Source organism: Myiozetetes cayanensis, unplaced genomic scaffold (assembly GCF_022539395.1).
Source record: "Myiozetetes cayanensis isolate MyiCay16 unplaced genomic scaffold, myiCay2020 scf1, whole genome shotgun sequence".
In the NCBI taxonomy this organism is placed as follows: Eukaryota; Metazoa; Chordata; class Aves; order Passeriformes; family Tyrannidae; genus Myiozetetes; species Myiozetetes cayanensis.
Genome location: NW_026086604.1, coordinates 150,602,427 through 150,618,272, shown reverse-complemented (window position 1 = coordinate 150,618,272; position 15,846 = coordinate 150,602,427). Strand labels below are relative to the sequence as shown.

Here is a 15,846-nt window from a genome sequence, read left to right as displayed (position 1 = left end):
CACAGGACACATCGGGAACATCCAATCCATGCGGAGCTGCAGCTTTGGCTCCCACCTGCCCCAGGAGAGCAGCAGGAGAGGGCTGGGAGAGGGCTGGAGAGCACTGGGAGAGCTGCAGCTGCATCCCTGCCGTGCCACACACTTCATACTGTGGGGTGATTAATGGTACAGGTGCTCTCCCCCAGGAACCAGGAGTGCTGGCTCGTGGCTCAATCCATCTCCAGAAGAAAGCGGTTCCTGTGGGAAGCAAAGCAGAGCTGCAGCCGGAGGGGAGGGCAGTGGGAATGCTGGGGTTCCCTGGGGAGAGATCCCTGCTCCGTGCCCAGTGCCAGGGGGACGGTGATGGGACCAGCCCAACCTTGCCGAAGTCACCGGGACAGTGGGGACAGTTCTTCTCCAAGGGGATGGAAACAGGGAGGTGGGGGGGACAGCCCTGGGGGTTTCACCCAAAGTCCCGCTGACATCCTGGGCAGCTGATGGGGCAGGAGTGGCCGGGAGCTGTCACCCTGTGACACCACGTGGCTGGGGGGACCTATGGTGGGGACAGGCAAGGAGCAGACCCTGGAGCATCCCAGACACCTTCACCAGACATCCCAGGGCGTCCCATCTTCTCTGGAGCATGTCTGGGATGGCAGCAGGACGTGTTGCACCCCTGGCCTGGCAGAGCTGGGAAGGTGCCTGGAGAGGGTGAGGAGGGGGGACCGGGCACCCACCACCCCTGGGTGACAGCCAGGTGGGACCCTGTGGAAACAGGGACTGAATCCCACCGTGTCCATGGCGGGAGATCGCAGGCACCGGCAAGAGGCTTAACTTTAAAAAAAAAAATGGTTTATTTATTTCAAGATCTTCCTTTTTTTTTTTTTTCCCTTTTTTTTGTTGTTTTTACCTGTATTTCAAAAAAAGTGGGGCAAAAGTACAAAAAAAGTCAGTTGCGGGGACGGCAAAGGTTTAGAAATCACAGCGCGGAACGAACCCAAGCGAGAAACACGGAGCACAGACCAAACACCCCCACGACACGGCCGAATTAGTACCGGGATTTTTGTTTTCCTCTGTACAAAACACACCAAAGCATGCCACGGGAAAAGAGACAGCGGGAGGACACAGCTGGGGCCCAGGGGGGGAGCCTGGCTCCCCTCCCCTCCCTCCTCCTCCTCCTCCTGCTCGCCCTCAGGTCAGGTTGTTCTGGAGGCAGTTGAGCTCCCCCCCGTCCTGCTCCCCTTTGCCGCCGTCGTGCTTGGGCGACGTTGAGTTGTGGATGTTAAAGGGCTCCTCGTCCTTCAGGCAGGATTTCAGCGAGTCCTGCAGCTTGTGGGGAGCGCTGGGATCATCCTGTGGGAGAGAGGGGGGTCAGGGGGTGACAGGGACGTGGGGGTGACCCACAGCAGGGACTGGGTGAAGGCAGTGATGTCCCACTGACCCCAATGTGGGTGCTGCCCTTGCAGAGAGACACCGGAGGGGACAAATGTCCCCCCACCCAGAGGACACCTCAGCACAGGGGACCCGGCGGGCGAGAGGGTCCGACCCTCCTGCGGTGACATGTGGCCATCCCCCGCCACGGCTCCCCCACCCTGGGGTGCTCCAGCTCCCAGAGCTGCTCGCCAACAGCCCCCAAAGGCTGTGCCAGCCACAGGAGCTCGTGCCAGCAATGGGAGCTTGTGCCAGCCACGAGAACCATCCCACCCAGCCACCCTACCCACCATCCCCGCCCAGTCCCGTTCCCAGCTCGGCTCATCTCATGGACAATTAGCGACTCCCGGCTCGGCAGGAGGCCAGAGGGGCTGGATTTATTGTGGATCCTCAGTGTACAGCTGGTCCCGCCGTGCCACTCGCAAAGCTGGGGACGCTCTTCCCAAGCTCCCCCCACAGGAGCATCTTCCCCTCCCTGGGACTGGGCCGTGCCCCGAGTTTGTCCCACATCCACGGGGGAGCGGCCCCTCCGGCACCGGGGCTGAGCTCCAGCTGTGCTGGGTGACGGCTGTGCCCGGAGGGTCCCGGTGGCACTGTTGGCACTGGTGGGGCAGGATGAGCCCTGGCATGGGGGGCTGCCTGGGCAGGGTGGGCCGTGGTGGTTATGGTGTTCCTGGTGCCACATGGAGAGCGATGGATGGACAGGGACACCGGGGTGGTGTCACACGAGGACAGGAACCTCCATCCTGGGCAGCGACGGCCGGTCGGTCTGGGGCTGGTGCCATCAACTCCCCGCGGGACGGGCATCACCGTGGGGTCCAAAAAACCCTTTCCCAGGGATGTTGCCCTTTCTGACCCCTCTGCATCCTCAGTGCGCTGCACCACGTGCCGAACCCTCCCCATCCCGGAGGGACGAGTCAGACCCCGGTGAGCGGCACCGGATCCACCCCAAGGTTCATCTTCTCGGCCGTGGGAGCCGGCCCCGGGAGCCTCCTGCCAAGGCAGCTACGGCTGCTAAAGGCGCTGGAAGACGGGAACACCGTGGGTGGGGGATGGCTTAGAGGGACCTACGCTCCTCCTCCGGCTCCGCAAAGCCCTTCGCTTCTCTCTGTTCCGAGTCGAAAGACAGGAGGTTGGGAGGGCATCCCGGGGGCTGCCGGCGGCTGCATCCCGACCACAGCAGCAACATCCCGGAGCGTGTCACCCTCCAGCATCGCCCGCCGCCGCCGGAGCCATCCGCTGCTCCTGCCGGCGATGCCGCGGCCGGGGAGTGTCTGCTGCCGGAGCCGGCTTGTCCGCCCTGGAAACTCCGGCCCTGCCGCGCTCACACGGGGCCAAAGCCATCGGGAACTCCGCGGGGTGGTCACTGGGGACCCGACAGCGAGGGGACAGAGCAGTGGTCTGGGCAGGATGGGGACAGGGGGGCAGCGCTGGGATCAGGGAGGGGGGACGGACGAGAGGTTACCGGGCAGAGGGACGAGGGTGGGGCAGGAAGCGGGACGGGGGCCGGTGCCACGCAGCTCCTTACGTTTGGGTGGGAGCCCTCGGCGATGGTGGACAGGGAGAAGTTGTCGTTGTGCAGCTCGGACGGGGTGCGGTATCTGCGGGGGACAGGAGGGCACGGGGTGAGAGTGGGGACCCCCCAGCACCCCTGGCCACATTTCAGGGTGACCCTGGTGTTGGGAGGGTAACTGGTCCCAGTGCTGGAGGTCTCGAGGGTAAATGTCCCCAGGGCTGGAGGTTTGGAACTAAATACCCCCAGAGCTGGGGGCGTTAGGGGACTAAATGCCTCCATCTGTATGAATTTACGGGCTAAATGTCCCCACAGATGGAGATCTGGGGGCTAAATGCCCCAAAACAAGGGGGTTTGTGGAGGTCAATGCATCCAGATCTAAGGTTTGGGCGTTAAATGTCCCCAGCTGTGGAGGTTTGGGGCTAAAAGTCCCCAGTTCTGGGGGGTATCCATGGAGACCCTGGATGGATCTCCATCTCCCAGGGATGGAGACATTGGTCTAAATGAGCCCTGTGTGACATTTTGGGGGGCTCAGAGCCCCCATCTCCGGGGGTTTGGGGTGACCCCCCGCTCTGGGCAGGGAGCAGGAAGGGCAGCCCGGGGCAGCGGGAGCCACCGCTCCCAGGGCCGGAGAGGGAGATCCAGGGGCTGGCACGGAGCTTCCCTGCTAATTACACTTGGCACTTCCAAACACCAATTAACAGCTCATTAGGGACCGGGCTGGGAGGGCTCCCTCCTCCTTGTTCCAGGAGCGGGGCAGCAGTGGCCGTGGCGGGGGTGTGACCCCAACCATTCCCTGTCCCCCCAGCCGTGTCCCCAGCCGGGCCATCTCCCGGCGAGCCCAGCCGGTGTCCCCAGCTCCCAGCGCAGCAGATTAACTGGTGCCAGTCAGGAGCAGCTTTAAAGGATTAACCGTGGAGCAGGAGCCACATCCATGGCCCCGTCGCGCTCCCGCCCCCGGGAGCTTTCCCACCCACACGTCACCGTGTCCCCACCGGCACTGGGGGGCCCGGTGACACCAAAGGATGGGACCACATCCCGCCGGGAGCTGACCACCCCCCGCTGCGGCTGTCAGGGTGTTTGGGGACAGTTTGGGGGGTGCCAGCACTGTCCCCACAGGGACAGAGCATCACACCCAACCCTGGTGCTACCGCCGGGAGCTGAGCCCACCCCCCGCCGCGGCTGTTTGGGGACAGTCTGGGGACATTTTGAGGGGTGCCAGCACTGTCCCCGCAGGGACGGGATCGCACCCAGCCGCGGTGCAATGCCAGGAGCTGAGCCCACCCCCCGCCGCGGCTGTTTGGGGACACCTCGGGGGCAGTGAGGGGGTGGCAGCGCTGTCCCCGCGCCACTCACTTGGTCTTGCGCAGTTTGCTGTTCTCCGTCTTGAGCAGGTAGAGCTTCTTGGCGAAGAACACGGTGAGCATGAAGAGCAGCAGCACCACGAGCGCGGCCGAGCCCACGGCCACGCACATCACCTGGAAGTCGGTGACGATGGACTCGCAGCGCGTGCCCTTGTGCCACGTGTAGTCCTGCGTGTTGCACCTGCCAGGGCACGCCGTCAGGGACCTCCTCCCCAAAACGTGTCCCCCCCATGCCACAGAGCGTGCTCGGGGCAGTGGTGTCTGTAATCGGGGGGATTACGGCTGTCTGAGGGGGAGGAGATTAATGGGTCCCCGAGGGGGACCTTGGAGCTGAGGGCTTGGGGGGCTAAATGTCCCCAGGGATAGAGGTTTGGGGGCTAAATGTCCCCAGGGATGGAGGTTTGACACCACAACACCGGGGCGGAGTGAGATGGGGACACTGGGGGCCAGCGCGGTCGGGGTCCCCCGCTGATGCTGGTCCCCCTCGCCGGGGGCTCCCAGGGCCGGGAGCAGTGGCAGCAGGGCTGGGGGGACCCCCGGGGGGCCGGGCTCGGTGCCAGGCGCGGGGCACGTCCCGATCCGTGCGGCACAGCCGGCACCGGCCTCCCCGGCGCATCTGCCGGGGCCGATTAGCGCGGCCGCCCCGGAGCCGCGGCTGCACAGCCCTGACCTAATTCCTGCCCAGCCGCCGCTCGGGGGGCAGGGAAACCCCTCCGCATCCCGGCGGGATCGGGATGCGGGGCCGGAGGGACCTGGGTGAGGGGCAGGGGTGGAGAGCCTGGGAATGGGGTACAGGGGGATGGAGAGCTCAGGGATGGGGTGCATGGAGAGTGGAGATAACGGGGATGGGGTACACAAGGATGGAAAGACTGGAAATGAGATGCACAGAGATGGAGAACCCAGGGACGGGTTACATGGGGATGGGAAGACTGAGAATGGGGTAGAGTGGATGGAAAGCCAGGGAGGAGATGCCCAGGAATGGAGAGCCCCGGGATGGGATACAAGGGATGGAGAGCCTAGGGATGGGGTGCCCAGGGATGGCGAGTCCCCACATGCCCCCCCAGGGCCCCGGGGTCCCCGTTCTTACCGGCAGAAGGCCCCGTGGCTCTCCACCAGGTAGCACTGGCCGCCGTTGTGGCAGTAGCTGGGCACGAGGTCGCAGAGGGAGCGGCAGGAGCTGTTGTGCCGCACGTACCCGCTCCGGCACTCGGAGCCGTTGTCAGGCTGGCCCCGCTCCCCGGGCCGTGGCCAGGCCGTGGGGCTGCCCCCGGCCACGCCCGACGGCAGCGGGGCCGCGTCCCGGCGCCCGGTGGGCCGGGGGTCCCGCGGGGCCGGCGCGGCTCCGGGCACGGCCGAGGCGGGCGGCCGGTAGCCGTTCTCATCCTCCAGCTCCCTGTCTTCCTCCTCCTCCTCTTCCTCTTCGTCCTCCAGCCCGTCCTCGTCGTCCCCGTCGGCATAGAAGGAGGTGGTGGGGTAGAAATCGGCGTCGTCGAAGGGCGTGAAGTCGTCGTAGAGCTCGTGGAGGGCCCAGGGCGTGGCCGCCCCCTCGGGCTCCCGCCGCCGACCCGGCCCGGCCGCCTCCCGGCCAGCCCCGGGGAAGCCCCCCAGTCCCTCTCCCCCCTCGAACAGGTCGTAGTAGTCGACGTCGATGATGTCGGAGCCCGCCCGGCCGGGCGGCGGCTTGGCCGGGCCCGTGGCCGCCGTGATGGGCTCCTGCAGCCACGTCAGATCGGTCCAGCCGCGAGCCCCCTGCGCCGGGGCCGGGCTGGACGGGGCCGCCCAGAGCTCCGGGGGACCCCCCGAGTCCCCCCCGGCAGCGGGCACGGGGCTGGGCTGGCCCAGCACGGGGCTCTGTGGTGCGGCCGAGCCCCCGGCCGCCGGCAGCAGCTCAGATTCGGCAGAGCCGGTGGAGAGCTGAGGGTCGGGGGGGCTGGGCGGGGCAGCCGGGAGACCCCCGATGCCCCCCGGGCTGGGCAGGGAGGCCACCGTGGGCCGCTCGCCGCTCCCCGGCTCCTCGGGGCTGCCCAGGGCCACGGACACCGTCCCCCCGGCCCCGGGCCAGGTCACGGCCACGCCGGCCCCGGGGGGCACAGCGCTGGCATCGCCCTCCCCGGAGCACCCCGGGCACCCCTCCGGCGTCGCCGACGGGTCCGTGGTGGCCTTGTCCCTCCCGGGGGGTTCTAACTGGGGTCCTGCTGCGGCCCCCCCGGGGCTGGTGCTGTTGCTGGGTCCCCCCGGGGGGTCTCCACTTGCCAGGTCCCATTTCGGGGGGCTGCTCTCCAGTGAGCCCTCCCAGGCTCTCCCCTCGGAATTGCTGGTGTTTTGGGGGGGCTGCTCGGATGCTGGAGGGGGACAAGGAGAGAAAGGTGTGTCAGAGGTGCCCCCACACCCCTGGGAGGACGTGGTAACCTGGGGGGGTCTCGACAGGCCCCCACCTGCTTGACCTTGCACACACCAGCACCCCAACGAGCTATCTGGGGGGGCTGCACCCCAAATCCTTGAGCCTCTCCTGGGGACCAAAGGGGTGAACCCTGCAGAAACTCCCAACTCTGATGGTGCCTCTGCACCCAGTCACCCCCACAACTCTGTGACCCCCCACCACAGTAGAGACCCCCCCATGGCAGTAGAGACAACCCTCCCAACACGGCCCCTCCCAAACCAAGATGCCCCTGGCCCAGCCCCCTTGGCTGCCCTGCAAGGGGATCCAGCCCCTTACGAGGAGATCCAGCTCTTCCTGCAAGGGGATCCATCCCTCCTCTGGTTCCTGCAAGTGCACCCCTCACACACAAGCGGATTCAGCCCCCTGTAATGGGATCCAGCCCCCCTTCACCCAGCAGATCCAGCCCCCTGCAAGGGAATCCAGCCCCCTGCAAGGGAATCCAGCCCCTTCCAAGGGGGTCCAGCTCTTCTCTGATTCCCGCATATACATCCACTACACACAACGGGATCCAGCCCCCTCTGCAATGGAATCCAGCCCCTTCCAAAGGGATCAGCCCCTCTGGTTCCTGCACATGCATCTCACATACACTACAGGATCCAGCCCTTCCCATAACGGGACCCAGCCCCTGCAACAGGATCCAGCCCCCTCCCAAGGGGATCCAGCCCCCTCCCAAGGGGATCCAGCCCTTCTCCGGTTCTTTCAAGTGCACTCCATATGCACAACAGATCCAGCCCCTGCAACAGGACCCAGCTCCCTGCAAGGGTATCCAGCCCCCTTCCAAGGGTATCCAGCCCCTCCTGCGATGGAATCCAGCCCCTTTCAAGGGGATCCAACCCTCCCTGGTTCCTGCAAGTGTGCCCCATAATCCCAGGAGGATCCAGCCCCTGCAAGGGAATCCTGTCCCTCCTGCCAGGGGCTCCAGCCCTTCCCTGCCTCCTGCAGATGCCCCCCCTACACACGGGGATCCAGCCCCTGCCGCAAGGGATCCGGCCCCCGGCAAAGGGATCCAGCCCCACGCCAGGGATCCAGCCCCACGCAAAGGATCCAGCCCCACGCAAAGGATCCAGCCCCACGCAAAGGATCCAGACCCCACCGCAAGAGATCCGGCCCCCGGCGAGCGGATCCCGCCCGCCCTGCAAGGGGATCCAGCCCTTCCCCGTCTCCTGCAGATTCCACCACGCATAAAGGGGATCCAGCCCCAGCAACAGGATCAGCACCATCACCCCCCGCAATGGGATCCAACCCCCCCGCAGGGGATCCACCTCCCCCCGGGGGATGCAGCCCCTGGCAATGGGATCCAGCCCCGGGCTGGGGATCCCCCCCAACCCCGCAGCCCCCGCCCGGCCCGCAGCGTCCCCCCCGCTCTCCACCCGGGGGATCCCCTCGCACCGGGATCCGCCCCCTGTCCCCATCCCGCGTCCCCCGCGCCCGTTCCCCGCGGTCCCGGTACGCACCGAGGGCGCCGATCACAAGCAGCAGGGCCAGGGCGCGGGGGGCGCGGGGGCCATGGCGGCATGGAGGGACCCCGGCTGGGCCAGGGGCCGGCACCGGCAGCGGCTCCGCCCGCCCCGCTCCGAGCGAGCCGCGCCGAGCCGAGCGGAGCCGCGCCGAGCCGAGCCGGGGGGCCGGGCCGGGCGGCGGGGGCGGGACCGGGGACGCGGCGGCGGCACCGGGAACGGGCACGGGCACCGCACCCCCCCGGCACCCCGCGGGCAGCGCCGGGGGCCGCGCCCCGGCACCCCCCAGCATCGGCATCCTCGGGGGGGACACCGCGGGACCCATCCTGGCAGCAGCATCCCCGGGGGGCACCAATCCTGGCCCCCCCAGCATCGGCATCCCCTGGGGCAGCGCCGGGGGGCACATCCCTGTAGCCCCAGCATCGGGGGGACCCATCCTGGCACCCCCCAGCATCGGCATCCCAGGAGGGGACGCCGGGAGGCACATTCTGCCTCTCTCCCACACCGGTATCCCGGGGGAAGAACCGGGGGGCTCATCCCAGCTCCCCCCCATCAGCGGCATTCCCCGTCGGGGGATACCGGGGAACGCGCCGACACCCCCCAGCATCTGGCATCTCCTGTGAGCCCACCCGCCCCCAAAGTGCTGCTGTATGGGGCGGCAGCCCTGCCCCGGGGCCCCCCTGCACCCCCAGCATCGGCATCCCTGGGGGGAGGCACCGGGGGGCACATCTTGGCACCCACATCTCTGGGGGCACCAGGGCACCCACCCCGGCACCCTGCAGCGGCAGGGGACACTTCCCGGAACCCCCAGCACCGGCACCCCTCTCTGCCACCCCAAACGGCTCCTGCACGGGGCAGGGACACCCCTCTGCACCAGCTCCGGGGTCCCCTCCCAGCATCCTCAATTGGTGTGGGGGAGACCCTCCTGCACCCCCGAGCCCCGACTCCTGCACCACCCTAGGGGCAAAGCCACTGCCCGGGGGCCCCGTGGGGCTCTGGCACAGAGTGGGGACTGTGACCACTCACACCCCCCTGGCAGAGACACCGGTGTCGGGTCAGACCCCCCTTGACCCCCATGTGGGGTCCCCATGGCCACGGCGCCACTTCCCAGTGCCATGGCGATCCGGGTGCCACCAGGTGCCACCAGGGCCTCTGTCACCTGTCACCCGTCCATGATGGGCTGGGGTGAGGGCAGGGGTACAGGCAGGGGTGTGGGCAGGGGGCTGCTCCCACCAGTGGCTCAGCTGGGGTGCCTGTGCCGGACAGTGACAGCTCCGTGCCTGTCCCAGCACTGTGGGCTCCATGGACACCTCATCCCCCATGGACACCCCATCCCCCATGGACACCCCATGGACACCCCATCTCCCACAGACACCTTGTTCCCCACGGCCGAGCTCCCGGCTGGCTGAGGCTTCCCAAGGTCACCGTGTGTCCTTGGACACCTCAACCTGCAGCACAGGAACGTGCCGGTCACGGCTGCTCCCCCATCCTGCATCCCAGATCAGGCATTCCACATTCCACATCCTACACTGGGCATCCCACATCGGACACCCTGCATCCTGGATCAGGCAGCCCATAACCCGTGTCAAGTATCTCACATCCCATGTTCCACATCAGGCATTCCACATCCCAAATCCTGCATCCAGCACCAGCCATCCCATACCCACATCCCTAATCCTGCATCCAGCACCAGCCATCCCACGCCCACATCCCAAATCCTGCATCCAGCACCAGCCATCCCACGCCCACATCCCAAGTCCCACCGCAGCGAGGGATGCTCGGGGTGGGGCTGGGGGCCCTGGGGAGCAGCAGGTGCTCCCCGGGGATCCCATTTTGGTGCCCCCCCCGGGTGGGTCCCACATCAGCTCAGCTGTTCCCCCCCCTCGTCCCTCCCTCGCCCCCCTCCTGCTCCGAGGGGCCCCTGTGTGTGTGTGCAGGGTTTGGGGCTGGGCTGGGGGGGTTGCAATGGATGGGGGTCCCCTCTCCCCCCCCCCCAGTTCCTGGCCGGGCTCCTCGAGCTGGGAACAAGTCCCGTTCTGTCCCTCTCAAAGGGGGATTGAAGGGGCTGCACCTGCTTAGTATTCCCCAGGCTTCCGCCCCTGGAAGCGTTTCCAAGGGGACCGGCCGAGGGGCCGCCAGGATGGAGGGGGGACACGGCTGTGACAGCGGGAAAGGCTCGGGCAGAGGCACCGGGGTCCCACAGGCTGGGCAGTCCCTGGGCAGGGTCCCCAGCATGGCAGCAAGAGCCTGAGGGAGGGAGGGTGGGGATGGGATGGGATGGGAGGCAGGTGGGACTGCTGGGATGGGATGGAGGTGGGTGGGATCTGGGATGGGGATGGGATGGAGGCAGGTGGAAGCTGGGATGGGATGGAGGTGGGTGGGAGCTGGGATGGGGATGGGATGGAGGCTGATGAATCTGGGATGGGATGGAGGCTGATGGGATCTGGGATGGGGATGGGATGGAGATGGGTGGAAGCTGGGATGGGGATGGGATTGGGATGGGATGGAGGTGGGTGGGATCTGGGATGGGGATGGCACTGGGATGGAGCCCGGACAGGGCAGCAGCCCATGGAAACTTCCAGCACCTGCAGTAACTCCTGGGGGTGGGAAGCTGGGGGGGCTGGCAGGGACCAGGTGGCAAGGGGGGACCGGGGGTCTGTCCCCCCTCGGTGTGGGGGTGGAGAGATCCCAGGGAGGGTAGGGGTGCTGCAGGGACACCCAGGCAGGGAGTGATTCCGGAGACTCCCCATCCGTGTGCTGGCTCCGTCACTGCCCAAATCCAGGAGCAGCTGAGCCCAGCACGGGGCTGAGCCACATCCCACAACATTCCCACAAACCTGCCCTGGATTTGGCCTCAGCAGCAGCCGAGGGTTGGATGAGGAGCAGCAGGGACTGACAGACAGGCAGGCAGACAGACGGACAGGGATGGCTCTTTGGTCTCAAAGGAGAATCCGGCACCAACTCTCTCTACTCGGGAAGAACCGGCGGCTGCTGCCCAGTCCATGTTTTCCTGGGAGAGTTACTCAAAATATTAAAGGTGAATGAAAAGACCTGGAATTGCAGCCACAATTTGGGGCATTTCCAGAGCAGATCAGTGTGAGCTCTGTCTGTCCATCCTGTGGGCTGGGGAGGGATCTCATCCCCAATCCCTTCCCTGCCCTATTCAGTGATGGGAGCGGGGCTTGCTCATGGATCCTCCCCAGCCGTGGGGTCCCCAAAAACCCACAGGAGGGGCTTTGCTCCCCCATTGCTGCCTCATGCTCTTGCCAGCACCACTTTGGCTGCCCATGCTGTGGGGAGCCCTCAGCTCAGTCCCACATCCAGCTCATCCAGCTGGCAGGTCCTGGAGCCTCCCGGAGGCCACAGAAAATCCCCACACCAGCACCTCCCTCCTCCCGTCCTGCACCCACAGGGCACCACCAGGAGCAGGTGCCAGGCTGGGCTGTGGCCAGGGACCCCACGGGGATGGATGGACAGACAGACAGAGGCTGAGGGGAGGCACAGGTGGGCTCTGATTCCCACCTTCCCAGCTCCTTGCCATCACCTGAGCTCTGGGAGTCACCTCATCCCACACCCAGTGATGACCCCACCGGCATCCAGACCCAGGATAATGCGGGGAGGCGATGGCAGGGGCAGGATGAGCCAGGCCAGCGCTTCCCCACCAGCTCCTGTTCCTCCCATCACCTCTCCCGGGGCTGCCTTTGCCTCCCTCCTCATGCAGGTACTGGAGATGCTCAAACCACCTATTCCTATTTTTAAAAAATAAACAACCATTGGAAAAGTGCAAAGAAAATGGAAAATTGAATCAAAGAGCCAGGACCGAGGTCGGTGTTTCCTGCCCCGGCTCGGACACCGCTCCCCTCAAAGCTCTTCCCTCTCTCCCAGCCCCCTCGGTGTTGAGCCTGAGCCCAGGGCCGAGCCCAGCTCAGCCAGGCGGGGCTTTAGGGCTGGCTTTGCCCTCGGTCAGGGCTGGCACCGCCCGGGCTGGCTCTGAGGGGACGAGCCCCGATGTGACACCGAACGCTGGAGGAGCCGCCGCGAGGTTCGGCATCGACCTTCGGCCTCCCCCCCTCAGCCCGACATCCCAGCCCTTCCTGCAGGGAGCAACCCCCCCCGGATCAGCCACACTCCAAACCGCTCCCGACACCCAGCTGGGCCCAAAACTGCCGGAATTCCCAGTCCTCCTGACAGGAGCCGCGTTTGGGATGGCACGAGCAGCTCGGGGAGGACGCTGGAGGCACAAAGAGCCGGATCCACAGGCCCGGTGTGCCCTGTGCTGCTGGATCCTCCCAAAAAACCCTCCTGACCCGCACAGGGAGTGGTGCCTTTGGCTCTGCAGGGGCTGAGCTGGGCAGGGGGCAGAGTCCCGGTGTCCGAGGGGTCCCCGGCTGTGCTGGACCTGCCCGGGGCCATTCCCGAGCCCCGGAGCCCTCTGGCTGCAGAGGGAAAAGTGGGGAGAGGTTTAATAATCACCTGTCCCAGCTCTGAGCTGCAAAGAGCGAGAAAAATGGGACCGAGAGGCTTCTGGGAGGAGAGATGGGGGGGAGCTGCATCCCAAGGGTGGGGCACTGTGTCCTCAGGACCGACAGCTGCAACCCAAGGACGGAGCGCTGCATCCAAGGACACACCACAGCACCTGCCAGCTGCATCCAACACCTTTCGTGCCTGTGAACGTGCCCAGTCTGCACAGGGGTGACAAATAAAACTGTCACGGACCAGGATAAGTCACCCTGAGCACCAGCACCATTCCCTTACCTTCCTCCTTCCCTGCCGGAGAATCCGGTTTAGTGCTTGTGATTTTGCCAAGAGGGCACTAAAGGCCCTTCAGAAAAGCTTTTTATCTTCGGGGTTTTGTTCTCATTACTGCTGGAAATCCGGGTGAATCAAAGCAGCTGTTTCACTGGTAGGACAAGGAGTGAAGACAACATGGCATCCCACTGAAAGGAAGGAAAAAGGCTCGGGAAGGGCGGAGGAGCTGAGCCCCAGCGTGCCTGGAGCAGGGAACACACCCCTCATCCCCCCCCCACAGGCCAGGGGGGGTCAATCCGCTCCAAGGCTCCAGCTCCGGGATATCTGGGGGAGGGAACCCAAAACCGGAGCAGTGGAGAGAACCAGACCTGGGGGTCACCCAAATCCACTCCAAGCATCCTCCGAGGATCCGGATCGGGGGGACCACAGTGGGACCACACTGTCCTGGTCCCCAGTGCTGGGAGGGATCTGTGGAACGGGTCCTGCAGGGGTCTGGTGGCTCTCCCAGCAGCACACGGAGTGCTCAGCCAGGAGCTGACCCTGCCCCAGGGAAGGGGCCGCTCCGGGTCTTTGTCAGCCGGATCAGCCACAGGGAGCAGGATGGGCAATGCCAGCCCTGCCACGGGGCACCACCAGCCACATCCCAGTGCTGGAATCCTGGAAGGCTGCTGGCTCTGATGGACACCAGGTTGTTTTATCCCACTGCAACAGAAAGTGAGGGATTTGAGGGAAAAACTTTCCAACAATCACCCGTTGGTTTCCCGTTGCAGCCTCCAGGAGACATCCCGAGGGCTCCCAGGGCTGCTGGAAGGGGTCCCTGTGCCCTGACCCTGGCAGTGTCCCGGGGTGCCAGTGAAAGGGGAAATTCCCAGACGGGCAGCACACGCGGCCGGGCAGGAGCAGGACCAGACAAAGAGCGACTGTTCCTGGAGAGAGCTGGGAAGGGTCTGGGAGGGATGGGAAGGGACGGCCCCGGCACGGCCCAGCCCTTGGCAGGTCACCCAGAGCCGCCCTGGCTCGTCTGGGGCACGTCTCTTCCTGCAGGATCTGGGGGGATTATCCAGGGGATGGGCAGGGGTCAGCCTTGTACTCGGTCCCATAAAACCTCCAAGGGAGAAAAGGAGCTTCCAGCCTTGCAAATCCTTTGGAAGTTTCTCGTGAGAAAGGCACAGGGATGAAAGGACAGCGCTGGGGGACAACACACACACTGGGACACCCCACCCCCTCGGTGTGACCCAGGGGGCATTTGTGGCTTTAAATCAGCCAGAAAAGCACAAACCCCCAGCTTTTGGGGCCCCCCGGACAGCAGGAGGTTGGTTTGGTGAGTTACCGGGATGTGGAAAGTGGAGGTGCCAGCGCTGGTTCCTGTTCCTGCCCTGCTGCTTCACCCCTGCTGAGCTGAGGGAAGAAACCCACCTGGAGCGCATCTCCCTGTCCAGCAGTATCCCATCACTGGGATGAAGGTGCAGACCCTTCCCAGCCACGGGTGTTAGTGGGAGGGACAGGGAATTTTCTGGAGCAGGCAGAAGGGCTCATCCCAGACAGGTAATTCCTTTGTCCTGATGACACCTTGGATTCCAATGACCCCACTGCAGTTCTGGAGCAGACACTGAGCCAGTCTGGAGCCCTGTCCTAAACCCACCTTCAAATTGATGTATCCAAGCCCAAAAGCTGTGAACAGGAAGGAATTCACTCCCCAACCCACTCCAAGCTCCAGCAGCGACCCCAGCCCTCATGCCATTCCCAGCCCAGCTGTGGGGATCTGAACACCCCCAGCAGGGTCAGAATCCCAGAATGGTTTGAGTGGGAAGGCACCTTAAAGCCCACCCAGTCCCACCCCCATCCATGGGCAGGGACACCTTCCACCAGCCCAGGTTGCTCCAAGCCCCGTCCAACCTGGCCTGGGACACTTCCAGGGATCCAGGGGCAGCCACAGCTTCTCTGGGAAATCCATTCCAGTCCTTCCCCACCCTCCCAGCCAGGAATCCCTTCCCAATATCCCATCTCTCCCTGCCCTCTGGCAGTGGGAAGCCATTCCCTGTGTGCTGTCCCTCCATGCCTTGTCCCCAGTCCCTCTCCAGCTCTCCTGGAGCTCCCTTTAGGCCCTGCAAGGGGCTCTCAGGTCCCCCTGGGTCCTTCTCTTCTCCAGGGGAACCCCCCCAGCTGTCCCAGCCTGGCTCCAGAGCAGAGGGGCTCCAGCCCTGGCAGCAGCTCCGGGGCCTCCTCTGAACTCTCTGCAGCAGCTCCACGTCCTCCTGCTGCTGTTCCCAGGGCTGGGGCAGCTCTGTAGGGGGGTCTCACCTGGGGGGGGACAGGGGCTGGATCCCCCCATCCTTGCTGTGGGATCAGCCCAGGGCACAGGGGGTTTCTGGGCTGGGGCATCTCCAGCCTCTCCCCCCCAGCATTCCTGAAACTGGTTTCCCAAACCTCCTCCTCTGCCTCCTCACTCCCAGGACTGCCCAGCCCTCAGTTCAGCCTCAGCAGCTGCTGCGACCATGAAGCTTTGGAGGCTGAAAATAGAAAAAAACTGTTCAAAAATTGTCATTGTGATTTCCCACATTCCGTGCATCCCTCGGGAAAAAGGTCTTAGGATGAGGAGGGAAAATAACCCCTGCTGGCCCTGTCACGGGCGAGAAGGGGGTGATCCCAAGCACAAAGGTCCAAGAACTCCTTCCCCCTCCTCCCTCCCCCATCACTGAGGGGATGTTCAGCAGGAGACCCCGCCCTGGGGACACCCCAGGCCATCCAAGGAGGAATTCCCAGTTGGAAATGAGTGTCCTGGACCCAGGGGTTTTCCTTCTCAGGGAACTGGGGACTGTGGGTATTATGGGATCCTGGGAAGTGGTGCTGCTTCTTCCAAGGGAAAGGCTCTCCCTGGGTGAAGCAGCAGGAGCGGCTGGAATATAATCCAGCCTG

At 65.2% G+C, this 15,846-nt stretch overlaps 2 protein-coding genes across 3 annotated transcripts; one reads left to right on the top strand and one right to left on the bottom strand.

Moving 5' to 3' along the window:
• Positions 1 to 811: 811 nt before the first annotated feature.
• CSPG5 (chondroitin sulfate proteoglycan 5) lies at positions 812 to 7,714 on the bottom strand. 2 transcript variants are annotated; one of them, XM_050308110.1, is made up of 5 exons: positions 7,001 to 7,691; positions 5,372 to 6,626; positions 4,277 to 4,465; positions 2,936 to 3,008; positions 812 to 1,329 (listed from the first exon to the last, which is right to left on the bottom strand). In XM_050308110.1, exons 1-5 carry the CDS (start codon positions 7,032 to 7,034, stop codon positions 1,168 to 1,170), a joined length of 1,713 nt encoding a protein of 570 aa, XP_050164067.1. In that variant the 5' UTR covers positions 7,035 to 7,691; the 3' UTR covers positions 812 to 1,167. The 2 variants fall into 2 exon arrangements, with proteins under 2 accessions (XP_050164067.1, XP_050164077.1); XM_050308120.1 differs by lacking the exon at positions 812 to 1,329 and adding an exon at positions 1,759 to 2,515 and having other exon boundaries at positions 7,001 to 7,714.
• Positions 7,715 to 7,955: 241 nt separating this feature from the next.
• Positions 7,956 to 8,804, top strand: LOC126651685 (basic proline-rich protein-like). Its single transcript, XM_050337853.1, has one exon. It carries the CDS (start codon positions 7,956 to 7,958, stop codon positions 8,802 to 8,804), a length of 849 nt encoding a protein of 282 aa, XP_050193810.1.
• Positions 8,805 to 15,846: the final 7,042 nt, after the last annotated feature.